Genomic DNA, 23,399 nt, shown 5'->3' with positions numbered 1-23,399 from the left:
CCACCGTGTAGTGGGCCAGACCACACTGTAGGGGTTATTTACGCATTTTAGTTCAGACTGTTGGTGATGAGCTTAAGCTATGCACGTCTGAAAAAGGAGGAATGGCTGTGCCTCGCCTTAGATGAAAGGTGTCTGAAGGGCAGACTGTTTCCCGGCAGCCAGAAGTGCCCTCGACGCGGGCTAAGGCGTTCACGCTGAGTCAGAGCTCGGGGGTGGTGCTCTGCAGGGCCTAAGGAGCCTCGCCAGCTACGGATATAAGTGTCCACAGTTTCCTCGTCTGTCAGGAAGCTCTAGCCCAACCTTCCCCAACCCCGCAAGCGCTGCCGAGGGCCACACACTCACCGGGTCCTGAACATGAGGGCGGGATCCATGTTAACCGAGGCCATGCGGCCCACGTGACGGATCTCTTTTGCAATCATTCTGAGCTTCTCAAAATTGACCAGCCCCTCGACCTTTGAGTCGTTTCCTGAAATTGGCAAAGAAGGAAAAGGGAGTCACGTGGCCTGTATGCTCCGCTTCCACCAGTGGGGCCAGAGGTCCTCCACTCTGAGTTTTACCTTCGTGAAGGAAGGTCAGATCCTTCTTGATCACTGGGAACAGGGGGATGATGGGAGGTTGGAGATTTTGGCTGTTGAGGACATTGCGGTATTTCGCCATGTTTCTGGAAGGATCAAACAGGTCTTGGAGATCCTGAAACAGCTTTTCGTACTTGTTGGGAAGTTTTTCCCACGTAGTTCGCAGTCTTGCCACTGGTGCCAGGTTTAGGCCGCTGAGCGGAAAAAAAAAGAAAAGTGGTGTGAAGTTAAACAACTCATCCTTATGAAATGAAGGCAGTAAAGTCGTGTGCTGTCTATTAACACAGAACACCTCTGTGTGTGTGCCTTGTGTACTCGGCAGATCACAGGATGCTTAAGAAACGATGAATAATTCTGGGTTAGAAGGACTTACTGTACAGCACAGGGTTTTACAAAATCTTGTAAAAACCTATAATGATAAAGAACCTGAAAAATAAAATATTTATATACAACTGACTCACTTTGCTGTACACCTGAAATACTGTATATCAACTAGACTTCAATTAAAAACATAGTAATTCTGGGTGATGAGAATTGAAGATAGAAGACAGACAGGGACTAGGGACCTTACTCATCTTCCCTTTACAACCTTCTGGTCTGTTTATTGTGAGCAAAACAATCAGAAGTTGAGGTGTTGTGAGGGCAGGATTTAACCCTGTTGCTTTGTCTCCACACACAGAGATGCTCCTGGCACAAAGCAGGCGTTTGATAAAACAGACCAGCCAGATACCTTACAGTCATGACACAAAGCAAAAGCCTTAAGAATAAGGGTATGATCAAACTCCCAGACAGGAAAAACGACTGACTCAATTAATTATTAATCACTCATCACCATCACCATCAGCATTGCTAATTGTTTCCGTCTGTGTTTCCTTCCAGCTGCAATTGCAAACTTAGAGAAGAAAACGTTTAACACTGGGCATCTGCTGCTTTGTGCTGGCTGATGGGACCCCACATACATTCTCTCACTCAGTCTGCTTGATAGCTCATGGGGTCACTGTTATTATATTGAGAAATAAACTGACATTCACAGGAGTTCAAATAATTTGCCTGAAGTCACAGAGCTGAAAAAGTGGTGAATGTAATGTTCTGGGCTCCAAATCAGCATGCAAGAGATTTTATTTTTTGTTTTTATTTTTAAATTTTAAAAAAAATTTTATTGTTTGTTTGTTTTTGTTTGGGGGGAGGTAATTAGGTTCATTTAGTTACTTACTTTAATGGAGGTACTGGGGATTGAACCCAGGACCTCATGCATGCTTAGCATGCTCTCTACTGCTGAGCTATACCCTCCCCCAACCAGAGATTTTAAATGAAGGATGGAGATTGGGGTTCAGAGAAAAAGAATGGTTCAATATGATTCGATTAAAAATGACTACACTCGTACAAATGATATGTTTTCCTGGATTTCTCTCTATTTTTTTCACACTTTTTTAAAAATTATTTTTTAATCCAGATTCCCAAATCTATCCTATTTCACTTTTTTTTTAGTTTTTTTTTTTTTTTGCAGGGGGAGGCAATTATTTCTCCTTATTTTTAATCTGCAAACGGAACTGAGTCTTATGACAAGCAGGCGCTCCTACCTGATGATGGCAAACATCGAGTTGAAATTCTTGCACTCCCTGCAGTGCAGCGCTATCTTGATGAAATGCTTAATGATCTTCATCCTTTTCAGCTGGTTCGTCTCTCGCAGAATTTCAGATGCCACCCAGAACGTTTCCTGGTTAATGACTTCTTCAAATTTCTTCAGGTTGGCACAGCTGGTTTTGGACCTGAGCTTAAATAAATCGTCGATGTACTCAGTAGGCTCGATATTGCGGAAGAGCTCAAAATTCCGCATGGAGAGCTGCGTGGCCACTTCCACAGTACTGAGCTGCAGCAGTGAGATCTGACTCTCCCTCAGCAGCTCCTGGGCGTCTTCATCTGAACACAGCGTTTCTGTCTCCATGTTGTTTTTCAAGTAGTACCTGGGGAAACAGGATTCAGAGGCTAAGCAGCTGTCTCCGGGCATTCCTTGAAGCAATGATGCTACCTCCAGAAGGTTTGTGAGAACGCTCAAGCGGACGATGGAAGGACCCTTTCCGACAGACAGAGAAGGCAGCGGCCGCCCCAGTCACCAGACCACACGACCCCGTCCAGAGTCACGGACGGAAACTCACACGTCACACCAATTTCACCGGCACCAGCTACAGTCCATTTGCTCCTGTCTTTCTTTCCCTGCCTTCTAGATTATTTTGTCTTTTTCTTTTTGCCCAAAGTGACAGCTCAATTTAAATGATCAGCTTAAATAAGGAAACAGGCTCTCAGGAAGGAAGCAGGAGAGATTAGACACGGGTCATCAGTTTCCCCAGAGAGATGCGTGACCTGAGACTACTGATCAGTCCAGGTTTACCGATTTATTCAAATACCAAAGAAACCTGGAAGCTGCTTCCCTCTCTCTGATCCGATGAGTAGAACAGCCCCAAAACAGACCTCAACTTTCAAATATCTGACTTTCACAAAAACCTTACTAGTTAAGTGGGGCAGGTCTGATTCCTCCGTCCGATGAGGAAACAGAGGCTCCCAAAGATTAACGCCAGCCGTAGAGACGAGAACTGAGTCAGGGTTCCTGTCTTTTTGTAAGCAACTTGTTGAAAACAGAATCCAGATGTTTGCCCTGTGATTTTTTTTTTTTTTTGATTTTGTAGAAAGATGCTTTCCTTAAGCCAAATTCCATAAAGTGAGAAACGGCACCAGTGTGGTGGGTGTCCTGCCAAACTGGCCTTTTGCATATTTTGCCAAAGCCAACAGGTCAGAAAACTCACACCGCGGGGCCTGGTCACTCACGGATTTAACTCTCTCAGTTCTGATGACTCACGAGGCCCGTGAGGGGTATCTGCTTCTAATTTTCCTGAGTAATGACTGTGAATCGTGAATCTGCCCCCTCAGTGGAGATCTGGAGAATGCCATCAGGACCACAGGTCTACCAGTGCACATAAAACTGAGAAGAACTGACCTCCTAAACCAGCACCACCTGCTCACGTCGGGGCTGGAATGAGGCAAGAGTGAAGAAGAGTGAGGAAGTCATGGCTAGGGAAGGAAAACAGACGTTCTGGATGGGTTGAATCAGGTTCAGGTGTGTAACACGGAAAAGTCAAGTATAAAATGAAACATTCCACATGGCGAGAAAAAATGTGATTTCCAAAAACACTACATTTTCAGGAAGTGCAGAAGCTCATCATTGTATGAGAGCCACCACTTAACTACTTTTTCAACTTATCTCTAATTTGTGATTTGAGGATACAAATGACATCTCTCTGTGGAAACACCAATCAAGAGGCTGACAAAGTTAGAGGTGATGTTTTCCTGCAGGTATGTGTGACCCAAGCACTGAGGCAGCAGAGGGCCGAGCTCGGAAGCAGCTGAGGTTTGGCTCCAGAGTTAAGAAGTGTTGTTCAGGGCGTCCTGAACAGTGACAGGCAATGTAGCCAGGCTTGCCGTCCCACATGTCCCAGCCTGGACACGTGGAGCTCCCGGAGAGCCAGGCAGGCAGGAGCAAATGCCAGAGGACATTACTGGGAAACGCCTTTGTGGATGAGCATCTCCGTGGAGAAGGGGCAGCCGGCTCCCTCCGCCTTGGCCAGCCTGTGTCCTGACTGGGACAGCACGCAGGTCCCACGGCCCCGGTTCTGCCCTTGTTTTGAACAAGTTCCTAAGAGACTCTTGCAAGAGTCAACAATCTACTGTGTGCATTTCCTTTGAGATGGCAATTCACAGGAAATGGGGGAAGCCTTCTTTTTAATCTGCAAGGGTCCTTCTCTTAAACACCCTTTGACAGTGGTCCCCAGACCCTGACGTGGGTCTGAAATGGGGGTAAAGCAATCCAGCAGGAGGGAGAGTGTGTACCTTCCACTCAGCTGTATTCTGTCAGCAAGTTTGGAGAGCTGGTCTGGGAGTCTGCGCTGCTTGATGACCCCCTCGGGGGTGACGGAGACCTCACAGAGCGAGTACTGGTCCGGGGTGGCGGTCACTGCGAACTCCCGGATGGCCTGCACCACCACCTCCTTCGCCGTGGTGTCCTTGCTGATCATGAGGTACCGGCTTTGCTGGTCGGCCTTGAACACCCTCAGCACTTGATCTGGCAGGTCTGGGGGGAGAAAAGCCGCACGTCAGGGGAAAGGACTGCAGCGCATGCTCATACAGTCAGGCGGAGTCAAACTGAAAAACATCTCCTTCGAAAAGATAATGCTGAACTTGCCTCTCTCCTTTCTTTAACCCTTCTTCAGAGCCCGCCAGTCAGCACAGTGATCTGCTGTGTGAATACAACGGTCCCCCTAGAAAACTGAACCGGCCACAGACCTAGGCAAGCAGATCATAGCACAATGGCCCCGCTTAAGGTTGGCACGTTGGCAGCAAAAAATGATCCAGTTAAATCTCAAGTCCACCTTGGCAATACTGATGAGCCCATGAAGTTGACCTAACACGCCCCCACCTCTTTATTTGACGTGACCTCGCCATGCCTACCTGGTACGGGTTAAATTCCCTTTATGAAAGTGGACACAAAGTCAGAGAGATTAACTTGCTCGTGGTCGTGTCAAATTAGCCCGAAGAATAAAAGAGCACCAGTTTCAATGGTTTAAAATTTAAGTTTATCCTGACTTTTTTGCATCTCATGTAGTCCATGCCAAACCAAGGGAGATGCATACAGCGTCACTGGTATGTTAGGGAAAACCGAGACAAGAAGACAAAAGCAGCGTGGGCCGCGCTCACCTGGAGTGGTGCTGAAGTCCAGGATGCGGTGGTGGGACTGCAGCAGGTCAGGGTTACTGGACGACAGGGTCCCGCTGACGGGCAGAGCGGCTGGGATGTGCTTTGTCTGCCTCAGTCCCACTATGCTGTCATCCTGAGACTGACCGATCCCAATATCGCTGGACAAAAAGGGAAGTCAGGAAACCAACGATCAGCAAGTGAAGAAGCTACAACTCCTCACTATACAGGAGGCACCGACAATAAATAAACCGTATTTCATATGACTCACAGTTACTATAAAAATGTCATTAATACATTTGGTTGTAAATTGCAAAACCAATGACTGCTTAAGTGTATCTACTCCACTGATGTTCCTGAAGTTCATACTGTGTTTCTCTAAAACCTATGTCTTTCTTAACTAGACAAATCAGGACAAATATTAGTAGTTTCTGAGTACAGAAATACATTCAAGAAAAGACAAGTTCTAGTTACTCATGGAAATAAATTTAAGAAAAAGCACACTTTAAAAAAGGCATTTCGTCCCTTAGATGATGACTTCTGCCTCAGAATGATAAGTTGTTTTATAATTTTATCTTTAAGAACTGAAGAAACTGAGTAAAATGAATAGAGGGAAAAAAAATCCCAATTTCATTTTCCAATGTTTCTGAGAAATAAATGAGATCACGGTGGAGTCAAATGTAAAGAAGGCCTGACACAGACATTATTTCTTAGTTACACAGAGCGTAAAGAAGCAGTGGTGCGTGGTGACATTTCTTGGCATCAGAGAAGAGGCAGTGAAGTCCGATGACTCACTTTTAACTCTCTACTCAAAATTTCTAGTTATACATTTAAGGTCCCAGAGAAATACTGCTTACTACTGCTGGGTACAAATTTATTTCCATTTATAAAAGCCTGGGGACAACTTTGAAACGTGATTTAATAATACATAAAAATTGTTTCTAGATTTGAAGGGCCAACTGTTTCCAAAACAAAACATCAGAATAAAACAATAAGTACACACAAAACACAAAATAACTAGGTCACAAGCGTGTGGTTATAGTTCCAACCACTTTCTACGAACACCTTGAAATAAGGAGAAAGAAAATCACACCAAGGTTGGGATGTAAACCAAGGTGTCACAAATAAAATGAAGACACTCAGAATCAACTAGACTGTCAGACACTACAGCCTGATCATAATACCTGTCATTTTTAATGGATGTCCAAAAAAAAAAAAAGTCCAGCAGTATTCTTCCTCTTTGTTTTTTGGGGGAAATGGAAATTATAGAGGCAAGTAAGCAAGGACAAGGCTAAAGATGATTTGAGTGCAAGCTCTTCAAAACACACAAGTAAGCCCACAACAAAATTCAGTTTCCACTGAAGTGCATAGAGCCATTCATATAAAGACAGAAAGGAGGGATGTTTTGTGAAACATTAAAAGCTTCCCAGTATTAGTGGAATTTTATTTTTCAACCATATAAACCAGTCTTTACTGCCAAAAGTACTAGATGCCGTGTATGATGTGAGACAACGTCTGTGGACCCGGCCATGGCAGAGCCCGCGGGGCTGATGCTGCACCGTGCCCAGTCCCCTGCAGGCGTGCCCACGGGGCCGCCTTCTTCAACGACTCATCCCCCACCTCTTAACACCCCACAGGGGCTCGAGCACTCCGTCCTCACCTGTGTCTCCCCTGGATGGATAGGACGTTGTACTAAAGACTGAAACCTCTAAGCACACCCTCTCAGTGCTCGGCCTCTCTAACTCCCTCACGCCTACTGAAGTTTTCCTGACCTTTGTTAACTTTCTGCATAGACTGTTGACTTATGCCCTCTTTCCTCTGGGGTCGGTGATCTGGCTCCATGGAGAACCAGACCTGGGTCCTACAGTCCGCCTGCCCCACCGCCTCCCCCGTCCACTCACCTCACCCCACCGTGCCTCCCTCTGCCAACCTGCTGGCACCTTGGCTTCTGTAATGGTGAGTGACTGAGAGGAAAACAACCAGTATTTCTAGAGGATTTATCCACTTGACTAGTTAAGCAGCTTTGCCCCCCACCCCCGCAAAAAATTGTAAACATATGCTAATTTCTAGGAGAGAAAAGTTTAAGTGGCGACTAGTATTAAATCAAGTCTCTCATACCAATATAATAGAGCCTACAGTTTACTGAGCCTTCTTTTAAATATAATCATTCTTTTCACTTCAATTCCATTGCCATCGCATGTATGGGTTATTTAAAATCATTTTCATAATAAAATATTTAAATGAGTCCTACATGTTCTTCAGGGCAAATTATTTAAGATGATTCCTCAGTGCTTTAAAATCAACACATGTCATTATTATCCTTTTTTCTTTTCCCTTTTCTGGCTTTTGAGTATCTTTCTAAATACACGTAGAATAAAATCATACAGAGTGTTCTCCCTGCACCGTGGATGGATTACAGCCCAGCTCTTACATGTCACGTTTCTATTAATACTTGCCAGGGTCACGCTGACTTCTGTTAGATGTTTTTAAAGGTTCATATTTAGCTCATCAAGTATGACTCTAAGATTTTTTTTGTTACTGTGCTAATAACTCTACACTAAAGAGATTTATTATTTTAGCCACTTAAAAATGAGTTTTTCATCAAGAGAGGTCACTTTAAAAAAAATCGATGCCTGTTTTCTGTAATGCCAGCAGGCCTAATCCACCGTCTCTTAGAAACTGACTGGGTATAAACACACCCTCAGGTCTATAAATAAAACCACCATGCTCGCTGCGAATCCGCAGGACTCTGTGTAGCTGTATCTTCTAGCTCATATGAAACCACCAATCATTATAGTTTAATGGGGAAAACACAAGTTTGACAATCAACCCATCAAACAGCATATTCTAGGCCATTTCTCTAATCTTTGGATGAAAATTTTATCTGAAGGGGAATAAGAAAAAAAAATTTAGTGGAATAAGATCCACTAAATTATCCAAGAAAGAAAACAACCTTCGTGTTCTCAAGTTATCTCTTTTACCACTGCAGCTTGAGGAATAGATAATAAATGAATTCGGGGTACCCATGTAATTCAATATTTAAAAAAATTTTGGCTGATGGTAATTGAGTTTTGTAAAACATCCACGGACACAGAAGGAGCTAAAATGAAGAAATGAGCGTGCAAAGAAGCAAAGCTAAAAGAGCGTGACACCTGCCGCTCGGTCTGGTCTGAGCTCCCAGCACACGTGAACAGCCAGGAAGGGACTGGAGAATACACGTGACACTCAGGCCACAGAGCCCACCGCAGGGAGGAATGGAGTTCTGGGCTCGGCTGCCGACATCGTGGCCATCGTTAAATGACTGAGGACAGGAGAGGGGAAGAAAGAGAACGGCGAGGGCGAACAGTAGCACCTAGAGGCAGGGATGGTGGCTGGCAGAGATGGGAGAGAGGACACCCAGGAACGGACAGACAGGGGCAGAGATGCCGCCAAGTTTCAGGAAGACAGGAGCAAACACATTCTTACTTTTCAGAAGTCCAAGCGAGAAAAAGAACAGTTCAAGGGAGGAAGTGCTAACTACCTCTGATGAAGACTGAGATGGGCAAGTAAGGGGCCAGAATGGGACTGAAACAAACTGGACTGTTCAACACCGCTGCTGAGAGCTCAGCCACCAAAACAGAACACCCTGTGGCCCCAGGCACAAACCTGGTCACAAAGCCACCGCAGCACCGGGGTGCAAACCCTGGTCACGTGGCCGCTGCCGCAGACCCTCCTGACACAGCAACGCCGCGCACGAGAATGGATACAGACACTTACTTATACGGTTTCTGGGGCAGGATGCTAATCCGGGTCTTGTCAAGTATCTTTTTTAGCTTGTTCCTTCCCCCGACGGTGTTGGCTTTACTTTTTTTATTCACTTTCTCCAGTCCTATCACCTGCTCCACATCCACGGCGAGGTCGGGGATGGAGTAGCGGCTGGCCTTTTTGATGTCTCCAATTTTAGGGAGGTGAGGGGCGCCGTTCCTCTTCTCTTCTGACAATCTTGTGAGAAGTTCTTTAAATACTGAAAAGGAAGCAAACGCCGCAAAATGCCCGTGATAAGAAATCTGGACAACTCAGAGGCAACGGCAAACTTGGAAATGGATGAGAAGTATAGATTTCAGCAATCAGAACTGTGATCCTGTAGAAAAACACCACCCCCATGAGTGAAAGACGCCAAAGCTCTGTCACTTCCGCCCAGAATGAGCTACAATAAAGGAGTGCACTCTTTAAATCTGTAGGCATTTGAAACAGGTATCAGTAAAAACATCGATATGGATAATGTTAGGGCCCTCAAGCAGATTTTCATTTAGATCTGATTACACACTTGTGTAATTAATTCTATATCTATGCATTTTACTATGTTTTCAGTTCTTATGATGTTTGAATTATAAAAATGGTTTTTTTCAGAATTAAAACCTAAATGTAAGTAGGGGAGGGAAACAGCTCAGTGGTAGTGCGTGTACTTAGTATGCACGAGGTCCTGGGTTCAGTCCCCAGTTCCTCCTTTAAAAAATAATAATAAATAAATAAATCTACCTCCCCCCCAACCAAAACCAAACAAACAAACAAGAAATTCAAAAAAGAAAAAAGCTTAAAAAAAGCTCCAAAAAACCTAAATGTAAAAAAAAAAAAAAAGACCAAAGTAGGAGAAAAATAAAAATATGCAAAAAATGCAAAATACTTACCAAATAAATTCGTTTTCACAGTGATAGATAAGTGTGTGTTATTTCTAAGAATTTCCATGGCTTTTGACAGCTGAATATTTTCAAAGTTTTGACCATTTACTTCTAGTATCTAGAAATAAAAGTATAAAATTAATTTCAGTTTCCCAACTGACTGAGGGAAAAGTAGACACTAGCATTTGCCCGGACGTGTGGTTCTAGAAGTACCGTACCTGGTCCCCTCGTTTCAAGCCCGCTTCGGTTGCCCTGCTGCTCGAATCCACACTGTCAACAAAGATTCCGAAGCCTTTCTCAGAGCCTCCCAGCAGGATGAACGGCAGCGGGGCTTCTCGGGACGGCTTGGTCAGCGTCATCAGCCTTCTTTTGGCTTTGGCGGCACACGCGATGTTTAACAGCCTTAGATGGCCGCCCATTTTCTACAAGAGTCGGGAAGGAGCGGTTTCAAAGGTAGGCTGAATAAAACAGACTTAGAGGGGATGGCTTTACAGAGTGTAAAAAGTATTACCTCTCTTTCCAGATTATTTTCAAATTCCTCTAGAAATCGAGTCATCGCAGGATCCCCTTCAAAGTCATTGAAGTGATTATTCACCCACAATAATACTACCCGTGTAACCTGAAAAATCAATTATTTTTTAATAGGTTTTCTTCTTTTCAGTGCTAAGAATCTGTGATTAAAGTCATTTCAAAAGATATCCAACAAACCATTCACCTAATAACAATGAAAGAGAAAATTAACAACAAAACCCTCGGATTTTAAACATAAGTAGGGGGAGGGTATAGCTCAGTGGTAGAACGTTTGCTTAGCATGCACAAGGTCCTGGGTCCAATCCCCAGTACCTCCGTTATAATAAATTAAAAAAAAAAAAACACCTAATTACCCGCTCCCCAAATTTAAAAAAAAAAAAGAGTATGGCCTTCTGAAAATATATATTAATACTATGAATGCGGACTTCATGTTGTTTTGCCAAGAAGGGTTTTGAATCCGTGAAGGATGGTAATTAACTTATATCTCGCTTACTCTCAAAATATATTTGAAACAGGTCACAACAAAAACAAAGCTATGCTAAAATCAAAATAAATTAATATAAGACAAAAGAAGACAGAAACTAAAAACTTAAGGAGGAGGGCAGACCAGACAAAAGGAATGAACAGTATTAAGCCTAGAATCATCCTCAAGGGAACAAGCTATAAAAGGAAGCAGCAGGTTAGGCATTATTGGGAGTTTCTGGTTATTTGCTCACGTTGAGATTTGGGGGAAAACTGAGCAGCCTTTTCTTACCCTGCACTCACACTTTCACTGAGCCCCACACCTTCATACAACACACACACACACACACACACACTCACAGCTGTGGAGTGCCTGCTTTGTACCAGCAAGAACTGTGACGCTCATTAGACTGAGTTCCACGAAGGCAACTTTGTCTGCTATGCTCTGTGGGCATCCTGAATACGTAACAACACCTGGCAGAGAGTCAGTTCTCAGTAAAATTTTCCTAAATGAAGTGAGTATAACTGCGACTTTAAATATAAAAGTAACTGTTTCACTTCATGTGAGTTTAATTTTTTAAATTTTGAAAACCAAGGCAGAGGAAATTTTCCATAGCACTGTTTTCAAACATTAACCTCTTCAACAAAGAGGGAAAGTTAAGCCTGCTGTTCTAGCAGCAAAGAAACAGAGCTGAGGGTAGACAGTTAATTTTCAAGCTACAGTTGAAAGACTATTTACAGTTAATATGCTGTGACCAATGATAGTGTAGGACCTGACTAACCACTCAGGAGTCGTCTTGATATTTATATTAATTTTTTTGTCATTTATTATCACTACTGCCCATTTTTAAAATTTAGGAAACCTGGATGATCTGCTCCCCTCAAACTATATTCTTACCAACTGACCTTTTTGTAAAATTGAAAATTTTGCAGCTGAGAAGCCAACTTAAAAGTCTTCAAGCCATATTACAGGTTGGAAAAAAGAGATTCACAAATCATAAATTGAAGACCAGCAAGTACCACCACCGCCAACCTTTAAGATGCGTTCAGTGCTCTCACTACATAAAGAACACGGCTACTGCTGCTTATCCTCACGGTGACCTCGAAAGGATGTTGCTTGTTTATTTTACAAGTTAAGGGATGAGTGCGGGAGGGTCAGAGGTCCCACGAGGTAAAGGGTGGAGGCAGTACTCAGTTGAGTTTTTGTAACAGAAAAGAAGACATCTGACTCCACATTAGACCTGTTCCTTTGGCTCTAACCCTGGGCTCTGTTTCCTGGGCTCAGTCACGCTGGTTCTGCACCTTTTGTAAAAGAATGTTGTCTACAGCCTGAAATAGACAGGAGAGCCCATCCTCAAGGCTCTGACCTTTAAGGGTTAACACTTTTCCATTCATATAGAGATAAAAAGTTGCAGAACAGAGAGTAGCATTTGTCTTGTTGGAGGTTTACAGGGACACCATGACCTGACCCACGTGGACAGCTGCAAGAACAAAGGATTCCAACACCAAGAAGTTTGCAACAATCAACCACACCCTTTCCCTTTTATTATAAAAGGAGCCTGAATTCTGACTTGGGGAAGATGGTTCTCCAGGACATGTGTGCCCCATCTTCTCAGTCTAGTGGCTTTCCAAATAAAATGGTTAGTCCTTGCCCCACAGCCCGTGTCCTGACTTACTGGCCTGTCGTGTGGCCAGCAGAACAAGCTTGGACTCAGCAACACTTTTACAGCTTCATAAAGGGCTTGGGTAAGCTCCCCTGTGCCACAACTCTCAGGATGTGAAGTGCTCTGCTACATACGTAATTTCTCGAAGACTGCGGGGCTAGCCTCCTGTTCTGGATTCCTACCCTGCCTCTATCTCCCAAGTCTGCTGTGTGGAAGGATTAACTCTCAAACTCCTTACAAGCACAGACTCTGTCCTTGAAAAAGGGCTGGACCCCCAAGCTGCTGAGGATGGCCTGTGCAGAACTGCACTGCCGGGGCCCGCTGGCCCGCGGTATCTGATGCTGGGGCACTGCCCTGGTGCCAACTGAACGCTAACTCCCACCTGGAGCGCCCGGGCCATCTACTGAACCCAAAGATGCAGAGGCCCACGTAACTTCGGTGTTGGGATGTTCAGCGGTTGTGTTGTAACAGAGTTTGCAGCAGAAGTAAACGTTCAACATTTTTTGGCCAATGTCTTGGCCTTTGCATACGACAAACAAACAAACAAAAACAAACATTTCTAGGGATGAGCTTAGAAATCTGGAACAAGAATTAAAACTTACATTACTTTTTTTTTTTTTTTGCTTGAAGTCAATTCTCTTATTCTATTAGAATAACCTGAACATAACTGGTGTGAAAAATACATATACACTACGTCTCTTTAACTTTATATCTGACTGTTTCCTATTTAAAAGAAAACAAGAAGGCGTCTTCCAACCTTGTCCCTGAGGCTCGGGTCGTTAAACCACTCCAGTAACTTTTTGCCCACTTCCATTGGGCTGGAGAGGAAAGTCCTGTAGGTCAGGAGGAAGTCTTCTATGAACGTCGGGTCCACCACCGAATGCTCTTCCACCAAGTGCATCGTCAGTCTTTCTGAGGTGCCCTGTAACAGACCAAAGCTTTGGTCACCACCCTGTGCGAACGGCATCTATTCCGTATGACTTCGTATCTTCAACGTGAGATGAACGGCGTCGTGATACATCTAATAATGAGCAACACTCAGGAAAGACAAAGGTCTATTATAATTGAGAACATTCAAGAGAAGTTACGCATAAAAACGGGGTGGGGAGCCATTTCGAACTGCCATAACCGATACTACCAAACCCTCCCTCCCCTGGTGGGGGGAGGCGCGGGGTCCTACCTTGATGACGATGTGTCCCTTCCTCGTCCCAGTGCGGTCAAGCTCCCGGTGTTCTTTGACCATGACAATTTCTCCTTCCTCTTCAACTTTCTGCATATTCTTTTCTACCTGGTTGAGAATGCGGCAGTAATCTTGCTGGGCTATGCAGACAAACTGGAACAGAACAGAAGCCCCATGTTAATGATAAAGTGCTCGCAGGAGACCGAGCGGTACTGATAATTCAGTGTGTTAATTATTTAACGCTGACATTTCTCCATGTCTTTTCCATACTTTCTAAATGAGGGCAGTAATGAACCTTAATCAGACTTCTCTACTTTTTCATCTATTTCTTCCTCGGTCAAGAAAAGTTTCATTTTTAGAATATTTATATGTAGTTTATATTAAAAATCCTAACAATTAAAAAAATCAGAGGATAAAATTAGGAGAGTACTTTCTCAGGCCCCTTCTTTACAATGGGGGACGTGGGTGGGCTTCAGGACACAGGTACAAACAAAATGATCATTTAGTGGGTTTTTTACATTTGAAAAGATTTTGAAAACAACAGTTTTAAAATAAAGATGGTTTTAATAAAAGACATTGAAATTCAAAGATACCTATGCAGTAGAAGATGGTAAATTTGCCTATTATACTGATAAAAATCATTTTATCAAGTCTGTTCAAAAGGTCCACAAAACAAGCCACACATTGATAAACTCAAATCCTTATTCCTTATAACTAGTGTCAAGATTAACTCTTCCTCTCAAAAGAAAGTTAACAAAAATATGCACATTAAGCAACTTCTCCTCCATAACCCCAAATGTAAAAAATTTCAGGGCTCAGGGCAAACTATTTAATTATATTTCTTAGTAGTTTTACAGACAGTTAAGAATGAATTTTAGAAATCACTTATTACATAAATTAACCAGAGGCCAGTGAGGAGACAAGAATAGAAAGTAAATAAAAAGTATTGTCTTCTCTGAGTTTTGAATAATTTATTCTTATTCGAAGAAACCATTTAGGAATAAAGAAAGGCTGCACATTTCTTTTTCTCCTTTACAGTGAAAAGATGAAAGCAGGGAATGGTTAAGTCACAGTGTGGATAAGATAAATGATGCTACAGCCATCAAAAATCGTATTTTCCTAGGACAGTCAGAGTTCTGGTTCCATGTTCATGATATTCCTTAATTTTTTTAAAGATGCAAAACCAAATGCTGTGATAATGATGGAAATGACAGTGATGACACCACACTGGTAGCCTTACAGCGCTTTCCCACTTCACCCTCCCCGTCATCATGTGAGGAAGGCACCACCACTACCCCCACTGTAAGGTGAGGAAACAGCTGCCCAACGTCTCACAGCTACATGCTTGCTACTTAAAAAAAAATTACACATGCGTATCAAAATCTTGGAATATAACAAAATGTTAATAATTATTTCTGAGCAATGCAAACTACAAGCGGCTTTTGTTGTTTAAGATGCTTTTCTATATTTTCTATACTTTCTGCAAAATCAGTAAAGCTTTTTTTTTAAACAGAAGTAGCAGCAGCGGTTCACACTCAAGAAATGGCATAGTAGGATATTAAGTTTCTTCCACTAAGTTGGTTGATGTATAATCTCACTAATTTTTCTATTAAGGGTTTAGAATCAAAAATTAAAATTCAAAAAACATAGGCTTTTCTACTAAGTAATTATGGATAGCTAAATTTTTTTAATGCCTTAAAAAAAAACCCAAGCTCACATCCATAACACTGACCACAAGTGTATATATGTTTGAAATATGTGGTCCTTAGTTTCTTGTCCCCCGAAATTTTTTTCTTCTTTTTATAGGGCAGCAAAACTGTTTCTCAGGCCTCTAAATAATTTTAGGTGTTCTTTCTTATACTTGGTTTTAGAGAATATAATTATATCATTTTCTCATTTATCTAAAAAAGAAATATACCCCTGAGTTAAAACAAGTAGGTAGATAGATTAAAAACATGCTTTTTAAAGAGAAAGGTCCGAAATTAATCTTCTTGACTAAGGACTTAAAGAAATTAGAGTAAGTTTGACTTGAAATGGTTAATGTCTAGAAAGACATTTCTGGTATTTCTCCTGCAGCAAAATGAAATCTCATCTAAAAAGGAAAGAAAAAAAAAATCCCAAACTGAATTTCTGATAGGGCCATACAGAACTGGTATCTCAAAAAAAAAATACATTTTAGATGACAACATTTATCTATTTTTATTAGCAGATTTATTTTTGCTTGAAGAATTTTATAGATATAACATGAAATTTATAGGTAAAATATAATTTTAACTGGCGTGATGAAGCTAGTTGAAAATCTGTGAGTTGTATATGTAACTGTTTTAGTGAGGCCTTATCCTTTCGGACAGCCATGGAAGTACTGTACGGGCTTGGCCCTCTGATATGAAATGAAAATTCAACCAAGATCTCACTTACAGAAGGTCAAAAGCAATTTACGTCACAGGGTGATTTTCTTCTGGGCATATGACCTCACAATTTATAGTTAATAAAAATATGAAAAACGATAAAAGAATGAAGTAATACTAAACATCAAGCAACAGAGAGAACAGTCAACTTCCCATATGTCCATGCAACTGCTTTTGCCTCCAAGATGACTTCTTTAAAATTCAGAGCATCGTTAGCTCCACAGTCTCAGGAAGAGCTGAGTGTAAGAGACGCACCGTACGAGGTGGGATCTGCTTACTCTGCGGTCTGTAAGAAGTTCATAGCCAACTGCTCACACAGGGGTCCGGGGGTTCATCACCCCCTGCAGGGTGTGGGGCAGGGCTAAGCCGGACCTGGGGGTCACTGGGAGGCCTAGGACATTCTGTCCGCTTCATTCAGTAACTGTTGACTGACTGACTGCCGTGTGCTCAGTGGAAGGACAGACACTCATGGAGAGGGTTTCGTGGATGAATAAAAATATGATGCCTCGTTTCCTTTACTTCCCCCAACAAGAGGAGGACCTGACAGGTGCACTTTCTGGCAAAGAAATGACATTATAACAGAAATACACTAAAATCTGACCCCAAATAAGCATTTGCATTAAAATCTCTAAAGTTGCTCTCCATTCCTGTTCTGAGTGGAGGGGCAGATGGGTCGGTGGGAGAAGGAGTGGTTGCTGAAAGCTCTGATTTCGTGTGCCCTCCCAGCGTGCGGGGCGGACTGCAGGGGGAGAAAGGCGTCCTCCAGCAGACGCTGCGCCCTGGACCCCATGTCCGTCTGGGTCTCACATCAGGAGCGGTGGGAGCCTAACACTATCTTGATGGGAGCCTTCCTTTTCAACTGAGAGTTTTCTCCAGGAGTCTACGTTGCTATCACCCTGGATTTCCCACTGATTCCTCATCCGGTAAATAGATGAACTCTCTGCCTAACGTCTGCCTCCTCCTCCTTTCCCAGAACTCACAGATAAATATTCAGTGTTACCTGGGACATCTGACACTACTTAAGTACTCTGCAATGTTACGTCGTATAATATTTTTATCAACTATTCTGAAACATTTCTATGCCTCCTGTGTCATTTCTGTTCCAAGATTTTGAAATTTCTAACAAGGAGGGTTGGCCAGTTAAGGGTGGTAGCTGAATTCTCTGAAATAAGATAACCATTACTCGCCCTTTAAGGACAGACTGACTCAAATGCCCTGTTGAGCCTGACTTGTAGGAGGGCTCAGGGAGGAGCTGAGAAGAGACAGTGGGGTGGGGACATCTTCAACAATTTTCTAGTTCGTTTTGACTCAGTTTGGCTTCTTTTTTTTTTTTTTTTTTTTTTGGAGTATAATTCTCAAGCTGAAATATCACATATGACCCCTTTTAAATACACATTTTGAGGCCGAGTAAAGACCTGGAGATTTACCTACCATTTTCTTTCCCTCTATTATGCCAAACAACTGGGAGCTGACTCTGTTTAGAATGCCTTTCTGGCATGACATACTCACAACACTGAATTCATGGCCACTTTTCTCTCTGTGGAGCTCACTGAAGGAGTCACTGAGCAAAATTATTCTCTAGGTAAGATGATTTTATTTATAGCCATGGTCGTTTATCTTTTTAGTAAGTAAAATGCTTAAAATGAAAATTTAAATGAACACTGTTTTACATTTATCAGACATTATAAAGTCAATGATGATCTTTTAGAATAAACTATATTCTGATGTATTTCAGACAGTAGACTAATAAATACAGTGAGCACTTAACATTAATTAGTCTAAGTGACATCTTTTGGCTTATTTATATTAAAATATTTTATCTTTCAAGGGCAAATTTTTTCAGAAGACATAAATCATAAATACTGAATGGTAATAAAAGCACTCAAATTTATTTTACACTAATATGGAGGTTACCAGTTGTAGCAATCTAATTAAATTTCACATTTGGTCTCACTATTATTTCTAGTCTTTTATTTAATGCTTTTAAATAATGAATATTAACATAATATCAATACTGCCATTTTTCTTTCCATTAGCAGTATTTTTTTCACCAGCAAGTCTTTCTACTGATTCCTGCTATGATTAATTTTCACAACTTCTAAAATCAATTCCTTATCTTGTATGTATTTAAATAAAAACACTGCATAACTGTTTCACATCATCTTTACTCATCTACATATAATTTCTTTTCATAATGGGCATTTTACTTTTATATTTTTTGTTGAATAGATTATCAATTATTATTGATGCAAATTTTAAAATAACATATTTATAGAACACATTTATAAAATACTTCCTTGGATTTTGAATAATTTTAAGGGAGATTTATTTTTAATTTTCTAAAGCATGGTAATGCTAAAAGCAATAGTCCTATTTTAAAATCACCTTTATAAATCTAGAAGATGACCTGCTTATACAGGCAGAAAAACCTTACCACAACTGCATATATAAGTGTTCTTTATTCAGCACCAAATATACATTTTTAATGACAGCTTATACCTGGCAGTCATCCACCTTGGTCCTCATCACTCCTTTCATGTATTCTTTGTCCATGGTGGGAGAGACACCAAAACTATTCCCCATACACAGTATTTCCGCTTTTCCGTCAGGATAAGTCACTTCCACAGAACCGTTCAGAATCACTGACCAGGAGTCCAGCTGGCTCGAACAGGGAAGACAGAGCAGAAAACACCGTCATGACCGTGAAGCAGAAAGTGCTAGGATAGTCCCTACAGATGGTTTAGAGCTTGCATTTCAAAGAGGGAACAAATGACCCAAGGCCAGGGGGCCGATCGCCAGGGTCCCAGGGCTTTCAGACACCCGCACGGGGCACCAGGCACTCCGCTCTCCTCGTGACTCAGGACAACTCGAGGAAGAAATTCCTTCTGTTCCCCCCAAACACATGAAAACAAGATAGAATGATCGCCAATTGAGAGCATCATTTTGCTTTGACAAGAGGCATTCTATTTTGAACTTTTAAGTCACAAAGTCTGAAAAGCTTATGCCTCCCAATATTTCTATCCATATCATATGAAACACTGCAAGTGCTGGGAGATAACACGAGGGATTCGGAATACTGGACCCAACGACGAGTGTACTGTAACTCTTGAACTATGAAAAACTTGTTGCCTCCTGTTGCTTCTAAAGGGGGAAGCCTGAGGTCTGGCTTTCTGTTCACGTGCTGTACGGGGGTCCCTACGGGGAAGGCTGCCCGCACCTCTTCGCCGTCATTGAGAACGATGGTCCCCGCTCTCTCCACCACCGCGAACACCATCACGGCGCACAGCTCCCGTCTCACCGACATGGTCATGTTGGCAAAAGCGGGCAGCTGGTGCATGAATTCCAAGAGTTGTTCTGAAAAGCAAGAGACGTGCGTTAAAATTACAACTGTTTTAAAAAACAGGTGTCGGCAGAGAACACTCTAGGCTTGTTTCTTCTTAGAGGCCCTACGATCCTGCCTAGTCAGCCGTACAGTGACTCTGAGCATCTTTAGCACAAGCTGAATGCCCTGCAGTAACACGGAGAATTCTGCCACGGTGGAGAGGGTGACGTTTCCAGGCCAATCCAAGAGCCCCAGGACACACTGTACCTCAAATTCTAACGGGAATGAAGAAATTCATAAACGTCGAGTGGGGAATCTCTATCGAAAGTGAGCTGTGATCTGACTAAGGCTTATTAAGGGATGAAATGATGGGCAGAAATGAAACAGAGCTCTGCGACTTCTCCAAAAAGTCAGGAGGTCTGGTCCAGCGTCTTCTGGGCGACTAACTGGGTACCTGAAACAGACAGCAGAAACAGCCACCTGGACTCCCCTGGGACTTGGAAACCAGGCAATATTTTCTATGGCACAGACAAATCTGGAAAAATTAAGCAATTATAAAATTTACAGCCTGACATGGTAAGTGCAAATGAAAATTGTTCTCTTAATTCTCATCCCGCAGATTGGCAAAAAGAAGGTCTGACCATCGCCCCACCGGCGATGCGGTGGAGAAACGGCGTCTGCTCTGGTCCAGTTCCAGCGGCTGTTTGGATGGGTGACTTCAGTCTTCCCAAGCCCTGTGGTATCTATTCTTTTTTTTTTTTTTTGAGGGGGAGTCTTTAGGTCTGTCTGTCTGTCTATCTATTTATTTATTTATCACTAGTTAGTTTTTTTTTTTTTAACGGAGGTACTGAGGATTGAACCCATGACCTCATGCATGCACATGCTCTATTACTGAGCCATACCCTCCCCTGCTGTGGTCTCTGTTCTTGATTTTCTCTATTGTTCGGGAGCTTTCCTACGTACTTCCTAAGTTCTTTCCCGACCCCTCACCATGGCTCTGTGCGATGCGTGGTTTCTTTCTCATTCCCCAGGGAGGAAACCGAGGCTGAAGGTCATCTAATTAGGAGGCGGCAGGGCCAGGATTCAGAACTGCCTGCCCCCAGAGCTCACGCTGGGCATTATGGGTGGTGGCCAGAGCGCAGGGTGCGTGTCAGACAGCATCCAAATACTTGTATTTCTTGGGGAAGGCCGATACGTTTCCCCGAGGCATGCTTTTCTCATCTGTAAAAGCATCACACGACGCCCACCTTCACTGGGCAGCTCTGAGGATCAAATGCGATCCATGTGATAAAGTCCTTCTCGCAGAGGAAACGCTTGACAAATGAGGACTGCTGGCTGGTACTGTCACTACTGTCCTATACATGGTGTCATTCAAACTTCCGGCTAAGTAAAAATTCCAACTACGCTTTTTCTTGCCCCCACATAAGGAAACTGTCCCTATGCATGCTGCTTCTATCTGTGAGGATTTAGTGACAAATTTCATGTTAGTGGATATAGTTTGCTCCTTGCAAAAAAAACAACGTATAATACAAAGATGTATTCCGTGAAAACATGACATTTCCACAAGGTCAGACTAGGTGGTTTTTGCTGGCCCAGCGTGGTAATGTCTGCTCTGGTGAGACCCTACGTCATCCCCCGTGTGTAAGACTCTCATTACCCGGGGTGGCTTTGGTAACCAGGAGGACAACAATGCTAAGTGGTACCCAGGGAGCGGGTCCAACAAGACAGAGTTCTTCAGCCTGACCTCGACTGGCGTGTCAGGAAATCAATTCGCTGCTGCAACCAGCATTTTTAAAAAGGAAGCAGCAAGAGAAAGTACATCACTTACAGGAAGGATTCGTTCTCGTTAGTGAAACTTTTATTTCTGGAATGAGCAGACGGGCTCGCGTCATGCCATAAAAATCTCTCTCTACCTGAGGGCAGCGATAAAGCAGTTTTGAAAGCCACTGCAGGAGATGCCCCGTACAGCTACACATGGGACGTGGGACTCGTTCCTTTACAGATGCCCGGCCTTTCACTATGAAACAGAGAGGCCAATGGACACATCGTGGTCCTCGGACTGGGGCATTGGTCGGTTCTGCTCTCACTGGCCTCAGTTTTCTTTCACCATCAGCCCCACCTCCACCATGAGGTATTAAAACACTAGGTACAAGCCACACAGTTTATTTTTTCCTCTCCTAGTAAGAGCTGAAGGTCCTTGGACAAGCAAAGATGTATGCTCGTAAGAAAGACATGAGAGCAGAAAAATAATTGTCAGAAATGTTTCCGGTTTAACATACTATTACATTAAGACAATAATAAAAGTCAAATTACCGCCACAGATGACTGGAGAATATAAAGTATAAAACGTATTCACTAATACCGTGACCTGAAGGGCTCGCACAGACATCTGTCTTGCTTTTTGTCAGTCTCCTAATCCCTCAGTGGGTCATGAAATCAATTTGTGATATATGACTAGTGACTAACATTAAAGAAATACAACAGGATAGGCAATGTCTGTGCATCAAATAAGGATAAAGAACAAAGGACACAGAGGAGATGTGATAACAGTAAATCTACAAAATTCTCCAGCCTCAATTGAAAAACTAAAAATAATCAATCGCCTAACCAGACAGCATCCAAGGGTTTTAAAAACTCTCAGAGATTCAAAAATGGTACCACTGGTTCTGTGATCACTTCTTTTCCATTTTTTTTTTAATCACACTGGAGGATTACAGCAGTTTAAAAAATAAAGAATATCTATCACCAATCTTTTAAAAAAATTATAAACACAAAATGGAAGCATTTGACGGTAGGGGCTCAACATAACCCTGGTGAGGCCGCAGGAGCGTGTGGAGTGGAAGCCGAGACACTCCGGGGCCAAGAGGCCAGAGGCTGGAGAGGGATGAGACAGTTCCCAGGACGTGTGGAGCGAAGGGGCCGCGACTGGGAACTACTCTATGCTGTACTGCTTGGAAGAATCTGTTTGAGTAACACATGAATATGATTTGTCTTACTTCCATAGGGAAGAAACATCCCTGTTTATGAAAAATGTAAGACATTAAAAAAAAACCCTTTTTCTCTTGTCATGTAACACAAAGAAAAGCCAAATAATCAACCTACAGACAACAGACGCTTTAGCCAATTCAGAAAATGATCTTACTTGCTTTGGTTTAATTTATGTAAGAAGTAATTAATATTGTAAAGTTTTTTTTTTTTTTTTTTTAGAAAATCTGTAGATTCTGTGTGTGTGAGGTATACTAAGCAGGAAAGAAAAAAGGAATCCTTTGAAAGGGGTCCAAGCAGTTCTCTGCCTTAAAACAAAAATATTAAATTCATAACCATTCAGTAATTGAATACTTTGTCACAAGTTACCGAGCAAAAATAAATGATGCCCGTTTTCTCAAAATACGGAAACAAAGGCACACCCAAGAATCTATGGGAACCCAAAAGGAAGTTTGTTAATTCCTGCAGTTTTAAAAATAGGATTAAAGAGGAGCAATTTCATTTAAACTAAACTTAAAACACACCACCCCATCGCTTGGGGAGAGGAAGGAGGTTCGGCAGGCAGGCACCTGGACAAAGCATCAATCCCACAGATGTTCGTCGTTCATATGAAAGGTGTCTGTATTAACCAAGTGCAGGAGGGTGAGTTAGACGTAACAAGAGAAAAGGCAGACAAGGTAAACGTTCTCACATGTGGCTGTGCTCTGAGGAGACAGAACACGGGATCTCCCCCAGACCTCGTGCGGGCCAGGCAACATCATGAGGCCTTAGCTGTACTGACACCGATTCACCGTTTTAAATAAAAGTATATTTGACAGGGCCAAGCATCTGAATCATCACTGCTTACCAGTGAGCTGGCACTCAAGTGTAA

General features: G+C 42.6%; 1 protein-coding gene across 10 annotated transcripts in view; it reads right to left on the bottom strand.

Annotated features, from left to right (window-relative positions):
* RAPGEF2 (Rap guanine nucleotide exchange factor 2) overlaps positions 1-23,399 on the bottom strand; it is a 219,872-nt gene that overhangs the window by 14,522 nt on the left and 181,951 nt on the right. For all 10 annotated transcript variants that reach the window (XM_064486607.1, XM_064486656.1, XM_064486708.1 and 7 more), the window contains 13 exons: positions 19,439-19,575; positions 18,721-18,879; positions 13,814-13,966; positions 13,391-13,555; positions 10,488-10,595; positions 10,195-10,398; positions 9,986-10,094; positions 9,075-9,321; positions 5,322-5,479; positions 4,458-4,698; positions 2,156-2,539; positions 558-769; positions 343-466 (listed from right to left, as the gene is read on the bottom strand). In XM_064486607.1, the coding sequence (XP_064342677.1) occupies positions 343-466; positions 558-769; positions 2,156-2,539; positions 4,458-4,698; positions 5,322-5,479; positions 9,075-9,321; positions 9,986-10,094; positions 10,195-10,398; positions 10,488-10,595; positions 13,391-13,555; positions 13,814-13,966; positions 18,721-18,879; positions 19,439-19,575 (2,401 nt within the window). The remainder of the gene's footprint in view (positions 1-342; positions 467-557; positions 770-2,155; positions 2,540-4,457; positions 4,699-5,321; positions 5,480-9,074; positions 9,322-9,985; positions 10,095-10,194; positions 10,399-10,487; positions 10,596-13,390; positions 13,556-13,813; positions 13,967-18,720; positions 18,880-19,438; positions 19,576-23,399) is intronic.

The sequence above is a fragment of the Camelus dromedarius genome, chromosome 1, assembly GCF_036321535.1.
Source record: "Camelus dromedarius isolate mCamDro1 chromosome 1, mCamDro1.pat, whole genome shotgun sequence".
Taxonomy (NCBI): Eukaryota; Metazoa; Chordata; class Mammalia; order Artiodactyla; family Camelidae; genus Camelus; species Camelus dromedarius.
This window is presented reverse-complemented; position numbering and strand designations above follow the sequence as displayed.